The sequence below is a fragment of the Echinops telfairi genome, unplaced genomic scaffold, assembly GCF_000313985.2.
Source record: "Echinops telfairi isolate 266 unplaced genomic scaffold, ASM31398v2 ScPeMD7_6080;HRSCAF=6971, whole genome shotgun sequence".
Lineage (NCBI taxonomy): Eukaryota > Metazoa > Chordata > Mammalia > Afrosoricida > Tenrecidae > Echinops > Echinops telfairi.
Genome location: NW_022109980.1, coordinates 9,780,646 through 9,799,629, shown reverse-complemented (window position 1 = coordinate 9,799,629; position 18,984 = coordinate 9,780,646). Strand labels below are relative to the sequence as shown.

At 42.9% G+C, this 18,984-nt stretch overlaps 1 protein-coding gene across 3 annotated transcripts in view; it reads left to right on the top strand.

The window, feature by feature from the left end:
• Positions 1–17,934, top strand: part of SMARCA1 (SWI/SNF related, matrix associated, actin dependent regulator of chromatin, subfamily a, member 1) — a 117,553-nt gene extending 99,619 nt beyond the window's left edge. For all 3 annotated transcript variants that reach the window (XM_045295853.1, XM_045295849.1, XM_045295848.1), the window contains 2 exons: positions 16,467–16,643; positions 16,926–17,934. In XM_045295853.1, the coding sequence (XP_045151788.1) occupies positions 16,467–16,643; positions 16,926–16,958 (210 nt within the window). In that variant the 3' untranslated portion in view covers positions 16,959–17,934. The remainder of the gene's footprint in view (positions 1–16,466; positions 16,644–16,925) is intronic.
• Positions 17,935–18,984: the final 1,050 nt, after the last annotated feature.

Genomic DNA, 18,984 nt, shown 5'->3' with positions numbered 1-18,984 from the left:
TCAACTCACTGGAAGCGAGTTTGTTTGTTTTGGAGTTTATTCTTTCTCTGAGTTCTTCCGGAGATGTTGGCTTACCTCCGTTTTTTTTTTCAGCTGCCCCAGACAGATGTGAAGAATCTGGCCAGCCGGCCAGCCAATGTTAAGTCTTCTTCTCTGCACTCCTCATAGCAGCAGGGTGGCAGGTGGAAAATCCTGTCCCGGAGGTGCCTCTGCCCAGAGGGGAAGGGCACACCTGGACAAGAGACAAACTTCCCACCTTGTCTACCTGCTCCCTGCTTAGTTTTCAGCGAGATGCTGTGTCGGCCAGATAGGTTTCTGGGGTTCTGAGTTCGATAGTTTCACTACCTTATTTCTTTAGCAACTGGTTTGATTTTTCCTTAGTTATCGTGAGAGGGTGAGGTTGACGTCTAGTTGCTCACACCACCATTTTGCTGCTGCTTCTCAATGAACCCCAATGGAAGCTCAGACATTGCTATCCCAGTGAAAGAAAAAATCATACCTCCCAATTCCCTAGGGAATGATTCCAGAAAGGTATTTCCATATGCTCCCTAGGAACCAACTACAAGGCATCCAGACATGGTACCAGGAGTGCCCAGAACTCTTTGGTTCTAGTTCAGCACTCCTCCATTACTTACGTAGATGGATGGGGAGAGGACCCGAGAGGAGTTTTGTCTCCTGGAAGCCATCATGGACACTTGATTCTGGGTTGGCATGTGACTTATCACATCCACCCACATACAAGCGATCACAAAGCCGAACCATATAGGATGTACAATTGATGGCTTCTGGGCCAATCATTTGACCTAGATGGGATGGCTTCTGACTTCCTGCTTTTGGTGATTGTTGGCCATGCTGTCAGTGACACTTGTGTCCTTGCCACACTATCACAGTATTTGGGGTATTTGCATTCAGGAAATGACAACTGATGGAAATACTGGGAGAAACAGCGATGCTTTCAGAGGCAGTTAGAAATGCACATTCATGGCTGAAATTTGCATCTGGATGGGCTGGGTCTTTGAAATGCTTGCTTTTGCTTTGTTGTACTTTTACAAAGTATCTTCAACTATGTGCACATAATTCACATGCCATACCTTTCTTCTATGGTCAGCCAGGTGACTGGCTCTGAGGGCTGGTTGACTATTGAATCCCCCGTTTATTTTGGTTATAAGGAATAGTTGAGTTCCCTCTTTCTGAGTATATCACAGTTATGCCAACAGAGGGTGAAACTGATCCAGTTTACAGCATTCCGTTCCTGTCTTACTAATGGTGTCTTTAGGTGTTGTTCGGTCTATTCCAACCCATATGAGAGAGTAAAACATCCCTGTAGGGTTTCCTTGCTCCTAACAGGAGCCGATTATCAGGCCCTTTTCCTGTAGGCCGGCTGATTGAGTTCCAACCATCACTCCCTGTATTCACAGCTGAGCGTGTAACCATTGTGCCACCAGGTTTTAGTAATAAGACCATCTACCAGGGGACTTCACAATGTTGGTGGGAAAATAGAAATAAAGGAGAATGGAATTTTTCCACGGGCTTTTTTTGAAGCCCCCCTGTGATTTTCAGTTGTTCACTTTGTCACTAGGCTGCATCGTTCAGCTTCCTTTGCAGCTAGATGTGGTGCATGCCATGTACCCTACTAAGTTTTGGCCAGTGAGTGCGAAGCAGATGTGACATTGAAACGTCTGGAAAACGTCCTTCAAAAGCCAGTTCCCTGCCCCCCCCCCCTCCCCCGCCACCATCTCTTTCACTTTTCTGTTTTCTGCTGGCTGGAATGTGGAGTGCAATTGTTCAAGTCACTGTCTGGAACTCTTGTTCCAGATGCTGGAACAACTGGATGGAAGGAGCACAGGGCCCTGATGACCCTGGAAGTGCCTCACCGGTCGTGGACTTCTTTCAGCTCCAGGCTGCTTTCCCTTGAGATACAAATAGTCTTCTGGTTATTTAAAACCCTGAGCTTAATTTGGTTGTCAATGGCATATGCAGCTGAAGCCTAACTAACTGATCGACCAAAAATTGATGAGATTTTTATTGAACTCCATTAAGTCAATTAGAATCCTTGATCAATTTTCTAAACTGTGTAGATAAACCATTTCCATATTTGTACTTCTATTTCAATGAAAATAGTTTCATTGTGATTGATTAATTTCCATTTTCAGTTTACAGAAAGGATTTGATGTGCCGATAAATTAATGTTTATATTAAAATTCACTTTGCCCATGCTAACTTTGGCCTATGGTCATAATTTTTATCAAGGTCTTTTTCTGGGGCAAATGGTACGTAATTAACATTCTCAAGAAAGGGTGACTATTGTTCTCTGTCAGTTTTTAGTCAGTAAGAAATTTTATCATGTGCGGTTGCTTTCATTTCCTCGCATGGTGGTTCTTCCCATCAAGTCTGAATGTTCTCAGGGCAACGTTTCCAGTTTCCAGTGTTGTAGATGACATGCTGCTCTTAGATTGGGGGTTCTAATAAATGTTACTTTGCGTGGTGTTAAATGAATTAATTGGTTATACACCATCATTTTCATTTACTTTAGAGTGTTTTCTCATATCCTGTTTAGAAACAAGTCAATAACTTAAACATATTAAAAGAGGTGTGTAATCATCACCACAATCCATTTTAGACTTCTCTTTATTCTTGTACCCATGAGTATTAGCCCCTGTTAGCCCCTAATCTTGCCTGCCATCAGCCAAGAAAACTATTTATCTAGTCACTCTCCTGTACAGACTTACCTATTTGCCCAGGGTTTTAGAGACTGGCCATTTAATTTCATGATCATTAGTTCTACCAGTTATATCTCTTATGATTTGAAAAACAGATATTCTTTTTTTTTTTTGGTGATTCCATGAGGAAATTGTTAGCAGCTCCATTCAGGAGTTCCAGAATTGTCTATGCTATTGCATATCCAGTACTTCTGATAACAGTCTCCCTGTATGATGTATCCCTGGTTATCTTCTGCAGTACAGCTATAATACATCTCATGTACTTAGGACATGTTATCAGGAGAAGCCAGTCCCTGGAGAAGTCATTGATAAAGTAGGGTCAGTAGAAAAAGAGGAACACCCTCAAGGAGATGGAGTGACAACTGGCTGCAACAATGGGCTCAAACAGCCACAATTGTGAGGATGGTGCAGGACTGTGCAGTGTTTCATTATGTCGTCCTTAGGGCCACTAGGAGTTGGAGCTGACTTGACAGTACCTAACAAAAACCTCTCCTGTAGTGCAAATGTACCTAAGTCTTAAGTTGCAACGACTGCTACTTGACTTGCTGCTGAGTCACTTTCAACTCATAGCGACCTCACAGGACACAACAGATCTGTCCCATCAGGTTTCAAGGCTGTAATCTCAATACAAGGAACCCTTGTGGCATAATGGGCTACCCCTTGGGCTGCTAACTTCAAGGTCAGGTGTTCAAAACCACCAGTTGGTCTGAGGCAGAAAGATGAGACTTTCTAAACTTAAAACTCAAACACACTGCCAATGAGTTAATTCTGACTACTGTGAACAGTTATAGTCTCGGAAACCTGCAGGGACTGTTCTGTCCTGTCCTAGAGAAGCACTATGGCACTGAGCGAGTGATAGAGTCTTGATGGAAGCAGACTGCCACTCCCTGCTCCCATGAAGCTCTGCAGGGTTTGAACTGTTGACCTTTGAGTTAGCAGCAAGGGTGATAGCCCCCAGCACCATCGGGGCTCTTCATTACCGCTTTAAGTAGGAGGAAATGTAAGGCATTTCAGAGCCCCCACTTCAATCCTCATTTTATGAAACCATCATCACAGTTTTTAAAAAGGGCCCAGTAGTTTAATGATAATTATCATTCAAACCCACCCGCTACTCTGAGGGAGAAAGATGAGGTTATCTGTTGCTGTAAAGAGTTGCAGTCTCAGAAGATTCTAGATAGTGCTGCCATGAATTGGAATCGACTCAGTGGCAGTTCATACAATCTAACTGGGCAATATCCCCCCAATACAAGTGGACTATGTATTGGGCTATGAAGCGCAAGATCAGTGGTTCAAACCCACAGTCACCCCGCAGGAGAAAGGTGAGTTTGCCTGCTCCCGTCAAGGTTTAAAGTCTCAGAAACCCAAAGAGGCAGTTTTGATCTGTCCTGTAGGGTGGCTATGAGTCAGAATCAACTTGATGACAGTGGGTTTGGTTTTGAGCTTATCCCCCAATACATTTATGACTCTTTACCTGTGCTCTCTAAACTCTTTGTAGCTATTATAGATGCATGACATAAAACTATGTTATCTCCTCTCCAAGCAACACAAAAACCTAAATATGATACTGAACTAAATTTATGCCCTTCACTCTTTAGTGCCCCAAAGAAGAAAAACCTAACCATAAAGACAAAATATATGAATGAGTTTTAGGGACATGTAGTGTCCTTTGGCCAAATACCACCAGGAACATTTGAGATTGAACAAGTTGGGTTCATTGCTCATTGCAGTGGGGTGGGGGGATAGATATGAGGAACCATGGTGTTTTTCAATAAGAGGATGTTAGAACCCACTGAATTGGGGCTCTGGTTTTGTGACTTAGGGGCAGTTCTAAGGCAGTGAGAGTTCATTCTAGATAGGCTACTGTCTAAAAGTAAGGGAAATTCTATAAGTGGATTATCTCAATAAATCTGATCTCCTGTGAGTATAAAATATAAATTATAATACTTCTGTCAAGAAGTAGTAGTTACCATTTTAGCTCTGGGGTGTTGAGCAGTTTGAGGGGAGCATGGTGACCTTGGTTTTGTCTGTTTTAAGACAGAGGAGCCCAGATGGCATCATGGGTTACGAGTCAGGCTGCTAACAGCAAGGTCACCAGCTTCTCCTTGGGAGAAAGATGAGGCTTTTTACTCCCGTAAAGAGTTACAGTCTCATAAACCCACAGGGGAAGCACAAGGTTGTCCTTTAGGGTCATTTTGAGTTGGAATGAGTGAGTTGAAGGCAGTGAGAGTTTGCAAGACAGTTTAGTCCCACTTTCTCACGGTCTCAGAGTAACCTCTGTTGGTATTATGTGAGATTACTTTATGTTCAGTGGGAGGATAGCACAGTCTAGCTGTGAGCACCAGGCCCTCTATCAGATTTCAAAGGCTGCTTTTCTTTTCTCTGTAGGGTGCTGCTTCAGGTTGTCCTTGTTGCTAATTGGTAAATTAGAAATAATCTGAGAAGGGACCCTAGGTGCAGCTCTTTTAAGAGGTGCAAAAGCCAGATCCTTCTGCATAGAGGAAAGAGCAAACTACAGAATAAAAATGTCTTTGTGGTCAAAATGGCACAGCTTAAGATAAGCAGTGAGATCAAAGTGTCCTGTATTGTCTGAGAATACTCCAGGGTTTAACAGGTTTCCTGAGGTCCAGGGCCTGGTCTTGCTACTCCTATTGTGGCATTGGGTCAGAACTTAGGTTGGAGACCTGCCCAACAGCCAGCTAGGATTCATGAGGGTTTTAAATAGAGCAGACTTAAATGTTGCCTGGCCTTCCTTCATCTTCATGATCATTGATATTCCTGAGTCCAGTGTTGTGGCTTCTACGTATTCTGAGTGCCTTCTAGATTGAGCTCAGCTTTCAGCATTCTACCAGACAATCTTTTGTTGTCCACCCATAATATTTTCATTTTCATTTTTTTGGTGGTGGTGTTGTTAGGTGCCATCGAGTTGGTTCAGGCTCATAGTACCCCTATGGAAAACAGAACGGACCCTATGTACAACAGAATGAAATACTGCCCAGTCTGGTGACATCCTCACAATTGTTCCCTATGTTTGAACCTATTAAGGCAGCCACTGTGTCAAATCCATCTTGTCAAAGGCCTTCCTCTTTTTCGCTGCCCCTCTACTTTACCAAGCATGATGTCCTTCTCCAAGGACTAGTCTCTCCTACAACATGTCCAAAGTACATGAGCTGAATCTCACCATCCTTGCCTCTAGGGATTTTTTTTTCTTTTGGCAGTCCATGTTACTTTCAATATTCTTGGCCAGCACCATAATTCAAATGTACTGTTTCTTCTGCAGGCCAACTCTCATGTACAAATGAGACAATGGAAAATACCACGGCTTGGGTCAGGCCCACCTTGGTCCTCAAAGTAACATCCTTGCTTTTCAATCCTGTAAAGAGGTCTTGTGCAGCAGATATACCTCATGCATCATGTCGTTTGATCTCTGGACTGCTGCTTTCCTGAGCATTGATTAGAGCTCCAAGCAAAATGAAATCCTTGACAACTTCAATCTTTTCTCTGTTTATCATGATGCTACTTATTGGTCCAGTTATGAAGATTTTGGCTTTTGTATATTGAGTTGCAATCTACACTGAAGTTTGCAATCCTTGATCTTCATCAGCAAGTGCTTCAAGTCCTCCTCGTTTTCAGCAAGCAAGGTTGTGTCATCTGCATATTGCAGGTTGTTAATAAGCCTTCCTCCAATTCTGATGCTGCTTTCTGTCTTCATATAATCCAGTGTCTGATTATTTTCTCAGCATACATATTGAATAAAGATGATAAGAGGCTAGAACTTTGACACATATCTTTCCTGATTTTAAACTATGCAGGATTCCCTTGTTCTGTTTGCACAGCTGCCTTTTGATCCATGTGTAGGTTCAACATGAGCACAATATATCTTCTTGGATTCCCATTCTTCTCAAGGCTATTGTGTTAGTCTGGGTAGGCTAGAGAAACAAATCCATGGACACACATATGTGTATAAGAAAGAGATTTATATGCGAGCACAATTGAACATTGAGAAAACATCCCAGTCCAGATCAAGTCCATAAGTCCGATATTAGTCCATATGTCTGATACCAATCTATAAAGTCCTCTTCAGACTCAGGAAACACATGCAATGAATCCAAATGCAGGATGATCACAAGCTAGTGGGTAGAAAGTCTTTGGGGCCAGTGGCATTGTACGCATCTCAGCACTAGCAGGGGTCTCTCTGTGGCTTCTATGACTTCAGAGGTCTGGTTGCATCCATGTGGCTTATCTTCTGCAAATGTCTGCCAGGGAGTGGCAGAAAGAGAGAGAAGTGTCTCTTGCCTTCCTAGGAGGAAGTCCCAGATTTCCCAGAATTCTCAGGAGAAGGCCATCCCCACACAGAAGTCTCATTGGCTATCTCCAGATTGACAGCCTAGACTCCACCCCTACATAGGAGGAAAGCGTAAGGAAGTAGAGGAAAGGAGTAGGATGCAAAGGGCATACATAGAAGCCTAAATACAGACATGTACATATGTAAATATATTTATGATTATGGGGGAAATAGGTGCATATATTTATAGGTTTAGCAGTAGGGTAGCAGGTGGACATTGGGCCTCCTTGCGTGCATTCCTTTAATACAAGAGCACCTTGCTCAGCTAAATGGTCATTCCATGATACCCACCTTCCCGACATGATCGCCAAAGACAAACGTGTGCATAAGCAAACGTGGTGAAGAAAGCTGATGGTGCCCAGCTATCAAAAGATATAGCGTCTGGGGTCTTAAAGGCTTGAAGGCAAACAAGCGGCCATCTAGCTCGGAAGCAACAAAGCCCACAGAGAAGAAGCACACAATCCTGTGTGATCACGAGGTGTTGAAGGGATCAGGTAGCAGACACCAAATAACAAAAACCACCTTCTCCACATAAACGCTGAAGACGAATATGTGCATAAGTAAGTGTGGTGAAGAAGGCTGATGCCTGGCTATCTAGAGATATAGCGTCTGGGGTCTTAAAGGCTTGAAAGTAAACAAGCGGCCATCTAGTCCAGAAGCAACAAAGCCCACGTGGAAGCAGCACACCAACATGTGTGATCATGAAGGGCTGACGGGACCAGGTTTCAAGCACCAAAGGCGGGGGTGGGGAGCAGGGGAGAACAAAAAATAAATCATATTGTGAATGAGGGGAGCGCGTGATGGGGACCCAATGCCCATCTGTAGACAATTGGACATCCCTTGCACAGGGGTAGTGGGGAGGATATGCGTCACTCAGGGTTCAGTGTAGCAATAATGAAACTCACAACCTTCCTCTAGTCCTTAAACACTTCCTCCCCCCAACTATCATGATCCCAATTCTACCTCGCAAACCTGGTTAGACCAGAGGATGCACAGCAGTACAGATGGGAACTGGAAACACAGGGAATCTAGGACAGATGAACCCCTCAGGACCAGCGATGAGTGTGGCGATACCGGGAGGGAAGGAGGAATTGATCATAAGGATCTACATATAACCTCCTCTCTGGGGGATGGGCAACAGAAAAGTAGGTGAAGGGAGACACCGGGCAGTGTAAGATAACATAAAATAATAATTTATAAATTATTAAGGGTTCATGAGGGAGGAGGGAGCAGGTAGGGAGAGGGAGGGGGAAAAGGAAAATGAGCTGATTCCAGGAACCCAAGCGGAAAGCAAATTTTGAGAATGATGAGGGCAACGAATGTATAAGTGTGGTTTACACAATTGATGTATGTATGGCTTGTGATTAGAGTTGTATGAGCCCCAATAAAATGATTTTAAGAAATCCTTAAATTGACACCAGATTAGATGACTACCACGGCTATTCATAGCTTGTTTTGACCTACACAGTTGAATGCTTTAGCATAGTCAATAAAACACAAGTAAACATCTCATTTAATTTTGTGGGGAGTAAATGTTTTATTTTGAGGGAAGTAGATCCCCTGGCCTTTCTTCCTGGTCTGTTTTAGTCTGGAGGCTCTGCTGAGACTTCTCCATCATGGGTGATTTTGTTGGTGGTTGAAATACCAGTGGCACAGCTTCCAGCACCACAGCCATACACAAGCCACCACAGTATACAAGACAGACCAATGGGTTGTGGTGTGAGGTCATCACCTGTAGTTAATTTTAATCCAACAGATATCATAAGCAATGAATTCTTTAGGAATCAAAGTGTTCTTTCCATGGGGTCTGTGGGTTTGCATCACAGCCTTCCACAAACGGCACTCTCCAGTCTTGGGTTGGGCAAGAATTTCTGGGTGGAAGGAATTTGTCCTCGTCCTTGGCTCTGGGCTTGGCATCATTTGTCTGCCCGAAGGAGACTCACTGCCTGGGGGAATTCAATGAAGAGCTGACTTCTAGGCCGTAGAGGGCAGGATGGGACCGGCCTGATGCAGGCCCAACCAGCAGCCTTTCTCCCCACCCCATTCATGATCTCACATGCTTTAGTTAGCCAGGGCTGTTTCCTAGCTTTTGAGACTTGACCTTGGTTTGAAGTGATCATCCCTTTATATTTAAACCTTGACCCCAGAGAGCCCCAGCCAGCTGCTACATTAAGTGCCAGGTTTGGCTCAAAGGAAAGGTTATCAAAAAAGAGCTGGTGCTGCAGTCATGGAACATTCCTGCCAGGAAAGCATGCCAACTCCTGGGATGCATCTGGAGGCCTTGCTTACCTCCTTAGCTTTCAACCTCCTGAACACAGAACTCAGCAGAGGAAGGCACTGGCCTGAGCTTCCCAAGCTACAGCATCTCCCAGTATCATCTCAATCGAGTTCTAAAACATACTCCAGAGTACAGCCTTGTACCATTGAAGCAATCCACCTCCATTCCTCCTTTCTCCTAGCCCGTGGCTACCACGACTCTTGCATTCAGTCTTGGTGGATGTGTCTCTTCTGGATATTTCACATACATGGATTCAAACAATATGAGGCATTTTATGTTTGGGTTTTTCCCTCAGCATGTTTGCAAGGTTCATTAATATAGCATATAGCAAGACTTTGTTCTTCTTTTTTGGTGGATGAGTAATATTCCGTTGTGTGGCTATATCACATTTTATCAGCCAAGTCATCCATTGGTGGGCATTTGCGTTGTTTCCATTTGGGGGCCCTTTGAATAGTGCTGTCATGAACAATCATGTCTGTGCACTTGCTTGAGTGCTTCTTTTAATTTCTCTTGGGGAGATACCTAGGAATGGAAGTGCTGGGTCTCATTGCATCTCGATGTTTAACTTGTTGAAGAAGAGCCAAATTGTTTTCCACAGCAGCTACACCTTATGTTCCAACCAGCAGTGCAGGAGGGTTCTAGTTCTTCACATCCTTGCCAACATTTGCCATCTTAGTGTCTGCCTTTTTTATGAAAACCAATCTCACGGGTTTAAAGTAGTATCTCATTGTGCCTCTGAACTGTTTTTCTTCATTTCCCCCTTTATTGTGGTAAAAAGTATATATAACAGAATTTGCCATTTTAACTACTTGTTAAGTGGAGAATCCAAGCGTTCGGTGCTTGCAGGTGTCTATCTAGGAGTAGAATTGCTGGATCATAGGAGAATTCCATGTTTTACTTTGGGGGCAACCATCAAATTGTTTCCCATAGTGGTGCTGCACCATTTTTTCTTAATTACCACCAACAAGAAAGACATCAGGTTTCCCATTCCTCCATCCAAGCTAACACATGCTATTTTTTTTTTTTTTTAGAATGACCATCCTCGTGGGTGTGAAGTGTCTCCGTGTGGTTGGGTTTGATTTGCATTTCCCTAGCGGTGGATTATCTTGAGCATCTGCTCATGGCGTTTTGGTTATTTGTACAGCATCTTTGGAGAAATTCCTATTCAAGTTCTTTGTCCATTTTCTTGGGTTGTTTGCTCTCTTGTTCAATCGTATGAATTTTGAATATATTTTGAATAAGACTCCCAAATACGTTCTCCCATTGTAGGTTTTCTTTTCACTTCCTTGAAAATGTCCTTTGATACACCCATTTTAATTTTTTATCTAGTTGCGCATGATTTTATTGTTGTTTAACAGTCCAGTGGCAAAGATAAGGACTTAGAGATGTATCTTTATGTTCTCTTTTTAGAGTTTTATGGTTTTAGCATTTACATTTAGGCTGTTGATCCATTCTGAGTTAGGTTTTGTATACGCTAAGTGGGGGTCCAAATTCATTCTTTTGCATGTGGAAGTTGAGTTGTAATTCATTGCGATTTCAATGGATATTTTCCTGATGAACAATGACGTTGAGCACCTTTGCATGTGCTTACTGGTCCTTGAGTATCTTCTTTGTAGAAAATACCTCTTCAAGTCCTTTGCTCATTTATGGATTGAATTGTTTATCTTTTGCTGTTGAGCTATGGGCACTCTTTATATATTCTGGTTATTAAACTCAATAACCCTGGTGGAGTAGCATGGATTGGGCTGCTAAATGAGACGTTTGACCCCAGTAAAGATTTAAAGTCTCAGAAACCCACAGGGGCAGTTTTACCCTGTCCTATAGGGTCATCATGAGTTGGAATTAACTCTATGAAATTGAGTGATGATATTCAACTCTTGGATGGTTTGGAAAGATTTTCTCTCACTCTATAAGTTGTCTTTTTACTTTCTTGATAATGTCCTTTGATACACAGGTGTTCTTCATTTTGAGGATGCTCACTTTCTCTGTTTTCCTCTTCTTGTTTATGTTACTTTTGCTGCTACTCCAGTCAGCAAGTCCTGTGATCCTTTGTCACTGTTGCCATGGCTGATGCTGGGCTCTATTTCCCATCACAGCCTCAGCCCCCTAAGAGAGAGAAGTACTAAGGTGACCATCCAACAAAGATGTTCCAAATTTCAGCTCTTTAGAAACCTTAACTTTCAGGGAAATTAGCACACAATGGTAAGATTTTTTGTTCTTTTATGCCTGATCCCTGATCCCTTCAGCACCTTGTGATCACACAGGCTGGAGTGCTTCCTCCATGTGGGCTTTGTTGCTTCTGAGCTTGATGGTCGCTTGTTTACCTTCAAGTCTTTAAGACCCTATGTCTTTTGATAAATGGACTCCATCAGCTTTCTTCACCACATGTGTTCACCTCCCTGATACGATCACTCAAGACAAATGGGTGCATAAACAAATGCGGTGACGAAAGCTGATGGTGCCCAGCTATCAAAAGATACTGCATTTGGGGTCTTAGAGGCTTACAAATCTGGCTAGATCAGAAGATGTACACTGGTAGAGATAGGAGCTGGAAACACAGGGAATCCAGGATGGATAATCCCTTCAGGACAGTGCTGAGAGTGGTGATACCGGGAGGGTGAAGGGAGGGTGGCTTGGAACCGATTACAGGGATCTACATATAACCTCCTCCATGGGGGACGGACAACAGAAAAGTGGGTGAAGGGAGACGTCGGACAGTGTAAGATATGAAAAAATAATAATTTATAAATTATCAAGGGTTCATGAGGGAGTGGGGAGCGGAGAGAGAGGGGGAAAGTGAAGAGCTGATGCCAAGGGCTTAGGTGGAGAGCAAATGTTTTGAGAATGATGAGGACAATGAATGTACAAATGTACTTTACACAATTGATGTATGTATGGATTGTGGTAAGAGTTGTATGAGACCCCAATAGAATTATTTTTAAAAAAAGAAACCTTAACTTTGGTTGCCCCAGTAGACCAGCAGACCCGGCGTGGCATGCTTTGTCCAGTTTGCTGCCTCATCGATCCAGACCTTCTATTCTTTTACTACATAGCTTGGGGTAAAGCTTCCCTCACGGGACCCATATCTTTCTATATTCACAGTAATTTGGTCTAAAAGGCTTTGTTCTTCTTTCTCCCACTAGGCCGTGGGCCAGAGTCACCTCAGACCATCCTGACAAATACCATTAACGGTCTATACCTCGTTGAGATTCATTCACTCATTTGTGTGCTCATTCCTCCTTCATTGAATTGAACCTCAGGTTAAACCCTTGGGAAATGGGGAGGGGGCCTTCTCCTTAGTGGGCTTCCAACTTTGCATCCATAGGGACCATCTTTTTCAGTTCTATCTCTGGCAAAGTATTTTTCTGTTTCTTTAATTGTCGTTGTCTCTCTTGATTCTGCGTGTCTAACCTGTAAGTCTCTTCCTTGTAAGTCTCAAACTGACTTAAATGTCTTCCTCCGGTCCCCATTAAGAGCCACGTTAGTAACTTCGAGTCTACCTAATTGCAAGCAAAGGTAAGTACTGTAAGGATATCAGCTAGCACACATCCAGGCAGTTGTGCCTCTATTTCTCTCCAGGGCTACACCCATGTCTCGCTTAATGTCTCTGTTGTTGTCGTTCTCACTCTTAGCTTTTCTTTACATATAGGTATACTAGCCTGAAGGGATGGTCCACTGATCATATCTCTAGGAACTTAGGCTTGGGAGTACATTCGACTTTTGTCGTTGCTTCCCTTTGCCAGGATTCTTCACTTCCTTGGGACATTTTTAAAAATTCAATAATTTTATTGGGGGCTCGTACAACTCATCACAATCCATACATCCATCCATTGTGTCAAGCACATTGGTACATTTGTTGCCATCATCATTCTCAAACCATTTGCTTTCTGCTTGAGCCCTTGGTGTCAGCTCCTCATTTTTCCCCTCCCTCCTCCTCCCCCCTCCTCCAGGAACCCTTGATAATTTATAAATTATTATTATTTTGTCATATCTTACACTGTCCGACGTCTCCCTTCACCCTTCGGGCATTTTTTATAAGCTTTGATTCTCATTTCTAACCACTGGCTGTCTTCAAAGATTTTAGTGGGAGAATCATGGATACAGACCATCTTCCACATCAAGGCACATTGGGAAAATGGCTCAATGGACTTGGTCAGGGGTACACCCTGTGATTAGAGGACAAGGACATATGATGTGGGCAGTAGCAGAGGCTGTAAGTGGCCAGTGGAGTAACATTCAGTAAATGACATCTCCCTAGAGTCTGATTCTTGCCAATTAGAACCCAAACCTATTTCACAGATGCAGTTGCAATGACAATTCTGCCTAAAATACTCCTCCTGTTACACCTCAGTGGCCAACATTGCCCTTTTCCCCACCTTGTAGGAAAGAGACACTCAAAGTCATATGAAATGATGATGTGTGCAGCTGCCTGTCAGGACTCGGGCTGCCATCTTCAGAGGCATCCTGGAATCCTTAGTGTCTTGGTCCACATATTGTTGCAGGCACAGGGTGGCCTGTATTGTATTCTGTAGCTTCTTGGGGATGGTGAATTTCATGCTGGAACTAGTAGGCATACATGTATTGTAGATAATGGAGAATCTGCCTCAAGGATGATTCCTCCTGGAGATGTACTTAGAGCGGCAGGCAATGCTGACATTCTGGACCAACCTAGTTTGAAAAGTTGTTAACTCTCGAGTCTAAAATGCATCGCTGTCTAGTCTATCTTGACTTGACTTAAACTGCTCTGTAGGGTTTTCGAAGCTGTGATCTTTATGGAAGCAGACTGCCACATTTTTCTCCTGCTAGTCGAAATCAACTTGATGTCCATGCTTTGGTTTTTGGGTGATGTGAATGAGATCTCTGGTGATTGAGCAGAATCAAGATTTGTAGTTGTGCTGTTGATAGTTTTATTCCCAGAGGACTTCTCTACACCTCATGTCAGTTGTGTCCCCCTTGATTTGTCGACTTCAAATAAGAGGTCTCTGTGTGTTCTCTATCTCCTGCCACCTGGATTATCACCTTCCCCACTTGCTGATTATGTTTCTGGTCCTCACTCCTGTGATTAACTGCTGCCATTGTCCCTGTGCCCCACATCACCCTACTCAGTAGACTTAATGATGTCTCTGTTTTCATGACACCCCCCTCCCACCCGACAAACACATTCTCATTTCTTGCTCGAAGAGAACGAACTACAACTTGCATTCATCTTCTTGTGTTTTTGAACTCAGGCGCCCAAGACGGAGTAGCTGACTACTTGGCCAAGTGATTTTATGCCAGGCTAGGTCAAAGGTTGCTGGTTGGCCTGGGGCTTTTCAACCCTGAGCCCCTGAGTACCTACATGACCAGCTGACCTGATTCTCCTCTTGGAGTCCCAAGATCTCCCTGCCTCGAAACATCTTCTTTTTTCTCCAACAATTTTATTGCCATATAATTTGCGTGCCATACAATTCGATAGTTCAATTACATCATGAAGAGTTGTACTATTTATTAGCTGTTGTCAAGAGTGGCCTCTGACTCAGGGCCCACTCTATGCACCGTGGGATCAGACTGTTGCCGTCCACCGAGTTTTCATTGGCTGATATTTGGAGGTAGATTTTCAGGCCTTCTCTGTTAGTGAGGGAGCTATGCTAAAACCTGTTGAGTGTCATAGCAACACACAAGCCTCCACTGACAGACAGGTGGTGCCTGTGCTTGAGTGTATAGTCCAGGAATTGAACTAACTATCACAGATAGCAAGAAGAATGTTATCAAGGCCCCTGCTTAGAAACTAAAGGGTTAATTTCCTCCAGCGTATGGTTGAGCTAGATTTGTATGGCTTGATGCCTAAGCCAGACCCAGACTCAGTGCTGTCTAGGGGATTGCAACTCATAGCAAACCCTGGTGGTTAACTCTTTTAAATGCTACCTCCCTAACATGGATGGAAAGAAGATCAAACATCTTTATTACAAAAGGCATATCTATAATATTTTGTAGGTGCTGTCATAAATAAAGTCCCATGCAGTTGGGCTGTTGGGTTCCATACTAATTTTAACATATCTTCCTACAAATTTTTCATTTTGTAAATATTCATGATTTATTTGTGTAAAACCAAAATAAATGGTGTCTTCAGAAAAGCGTTTTTTTTTTTTTAAGTTGACACTTTTTCCTTAGGTTCACTGTTTACTTACCAGGAAAATACATTTTGGTCACAAATCAGAATGATTTGATTGCCTGCAGGTTAGTACTATGTCCCAGTAAAACTGACCGAAGAAAAATCCTGTATCCTTTACAGCAAAGAACTGATTTCATAGTAAAGACAAATTTATTAGATTCCCTTACCTGGCTCCAATGGAAAACAACCTCAAAGCAAAGCAAACACCGTTGGATGTTTTCATTCCTAGTAGGGATTTGGCATGAGGAATAGTGACTGATCCAAGGATTGAGTAAATAACAAGATCCAGAAATGAGCATATGTTCATAGAACATATGGACATCTTGAAATAGGCTAGAGTTCATCCACCAATAGTACAACTTGTAGGATGTAAAGTATAGCTCTGAACTTTCACAGAACAAAGTTACATTTGTATATTCTTCAGCGGGTGAAGTGTCTTTGCCAAAAGGAACTGCATTGTGTAGTTCAAATTTAAACAATAAAGACTTTCGAATATGCAAGGGACCGGGACCATTATTCAAGAATTGTCTCCTTTTGCTAACCCCTTCAATGTAGAAAGTAATAAAAGTCTACCAGTCAGATTTATGAAGGCATGGAACATGACTATAAAACAACATGACCAATTTTTGTGTGTGACTTGTGGGATTAGGGTCATTACTTTAAAGTCACAAATTTTGATGATTCCGCTTTGGGGAAGGAAAGTAGTCTAGTAAATAGACGTTGGACTAGATGTCAGGGAAGCCCTAACTCACCACACAGCTGAGAGACAATGGAGAGTCATCATGGTATAGGAGGAAGAACACAGGTTTGAGGAATCAGATTCATCTGGATCTAAAGCTAGCTCCCCTGCTTACCGAGCAATGTGAACTTAACGTGTTGTGAGCATTCATCCTCATCCAGAATGTCAACCAAACTGGTTTCTGTCAAGTCAGTCCCAACTGTCCCATAGATTTTCTAAGGCTGTTGTCTTTACAGAAGCAGACTGCCACATCTTTCTTCTGTGAAGGGGCTGGTGGATTTGAACCGAAGACCTTTGGGGTAACAGCCAAGCACTTAACTACGGCACCACCAGTGCTCCTCATTTGTAACATGGTGATGATAATAGTTGTAGCTGGTATTTACCAACATGGGTGGAGCCGTTGTTGCTTACAGGTGAGCTGTGTTCTGATTGTTGGGTTTTTATGATGTACTGGTTGTTAAATATCTTGAGGCCCAGTCTTAATAAGACTTAAAAGGCAGGGCTATTGGGAGCATACAATGATATGTGCCTGGCATACAGGGGTTACTCAGTCTTAATTTTAGTTCTTCTTTTACCATTACAAATGTTTTGCTACCTAAAGAGGAGAATAAAATGTTCTGTTTTCAATGTGATATCTTTCTTTCATATTTATTCAGTATTCATTAAATAAATATTAATTTCTTACTTTGTTCCAGGCACTGAGGGATGCTGGAGGTAAACAGATATAAACAATGAGGCACCTATCCCCTTGATGACGTTGTAGTCTAGAGGGAACAATAGAAGAATAAATCCTGGTCTTAATCCAAAGCACGTGAACCTGTAAGGTGCCTTTGTGCAACTTTGAAGAGACCTTTGTGGAACAGGTGTTGCCTGGCATGGCAGCTGAGATCAGACTGGATTTCAACTGTATTTCACGTATATTATTTCACATACATTATATTCTCAATATCTCTGCTTTTTAAGTATTATTAGGACTGAGAGACAAGATACTTAACAGCTGATACAGCAGGGGCACTCACCAAGTTGAATGGATACTAGGCCAGTTAAAAGAGAGCTCGGCTGTAAACAACTCATTCTCTTGGGTGAATGCCCTTTTGCAATGGGCAACCTATACAATTATACATAGTGCCCCTGAAAATGGTTATAACAGAGGGTAAGTTAAGTGTTGTAGACCTGTAGAGGACCCATGGTGGCACAGTGGATTTTGTGTTGGGTTGTTGACTGAAAGCCACCAGTCACCCCACAGGACAACGATGAGGCAGTCTGAATACATAAAGATTTGCAGTCTTAGAAACCCTATGAAATATTTCTAATCTGTTCTATAGGATCCTTGTGTGTTAGGATGGTTTCTACAGCAGTGGTTTGTTATAAAACTACTGAACATTGCCAGGTACTTGGGCTAAAAAGTTGCCTTGAGGATGGGAGACAGTGGGTTTGGAGTGGGGTTTGAAGCCTGCAGAAGTAGGATTAACTAGATTTTGCAGGGTAAAATGTATTTTAGCCACAGATGACCTGTACAACATTCGAGTGTGTGCAAAGGTCGAAGAGCCAGGGTGATAGGGGACTTGTGAATACTCCCGTTAGATAATATATAGGCTCACTCTTTTGAAGAAAAGGATGATAGTGTAAGTTATATTTATAGCCTCCTTAATTGGACGGTTTACCATCATTACAATGAAATATTAAAACTATTTAATGTATAAATTAATGCTTTTTCATTATCCATGTATTAGATAACATACTTCCTGCTTCAATTTTTTTCATTTGCATTTGAAAAAAACACCTTTTGGTTGATGGGAACATGTTATCGTCTCAGGTTAATTATCTGAGATCATCAGGTGCATTTTCCACCGGCCTTGAGCTAGACAAAGATCAGTGATCCAAGAGGGCTAGATAACTTAGTGAGAAAGTGTTAAAGATTAAAGGAGTGGGGAGCCGTTTTCACTAAATCACAGATCTGCATTTGTCTCATAGAACGTTTAGCGCTTGGAGGTCTTTGGAGACTTTCAATTCTAATCATCTCGTTTTAAACAAGTCAGGATTGACTTGAAGGCAGAGAGGTCGGTTTTTGGAGCGAGATCCAGATGGTGTGCTAGACAAGGTGTACCATCTCTCTGTAGAAAAGACCTCCCAGAACCCAGTGAAACAGACACAGCTAACAGTCCTGGAAGCCTGTACATAAAATGAAAGGATAACAAATTAGATTGAACAGCAATTGGAAAGCTACAGTGATCAAAAACAGTGAATGAGGAGAGAAACAAAGGAGGAGACACCCTGGTTATTAGCCGGGTGCAGTCTGTCTGTCTTGAGACAAAACTATCTCAGGTGAGGGCTGAAGCAAGGCAGCTTCACGGAAATACCAATAGGACGCAGAGAAACTGTGTATATATACCTGGGGTGAGGCAAGTTGAGCAACATCTGAACTGGGTCTAAGAAAGGAACGTTCTGGATGAGGATGAGATCAGGGAAGGAGCCGAGAGCCAGAGAGACTGGCTTGGTGGCTGTATGGTGAATACAGAATAATAGACTCATCGAGTGTCAATAGGAGATCTCCACCCTTACCTGAGCCCACCCTGACCCCCAGTTGAGCCTATGCTGACCTGCCCAGTTTGAGGAAGTGTTACTGAGTCCCTGGCTGCCCGCCCTGACTCCTACCTGAGCTTGTCCCCACAGTTGCGAGAGCCTGCGCTGACTGGCAGGAGTGCCTTCCCGTGTGCCCAAGCTGCTCCAAATCCCCAAGTGGTAGAGAGATTT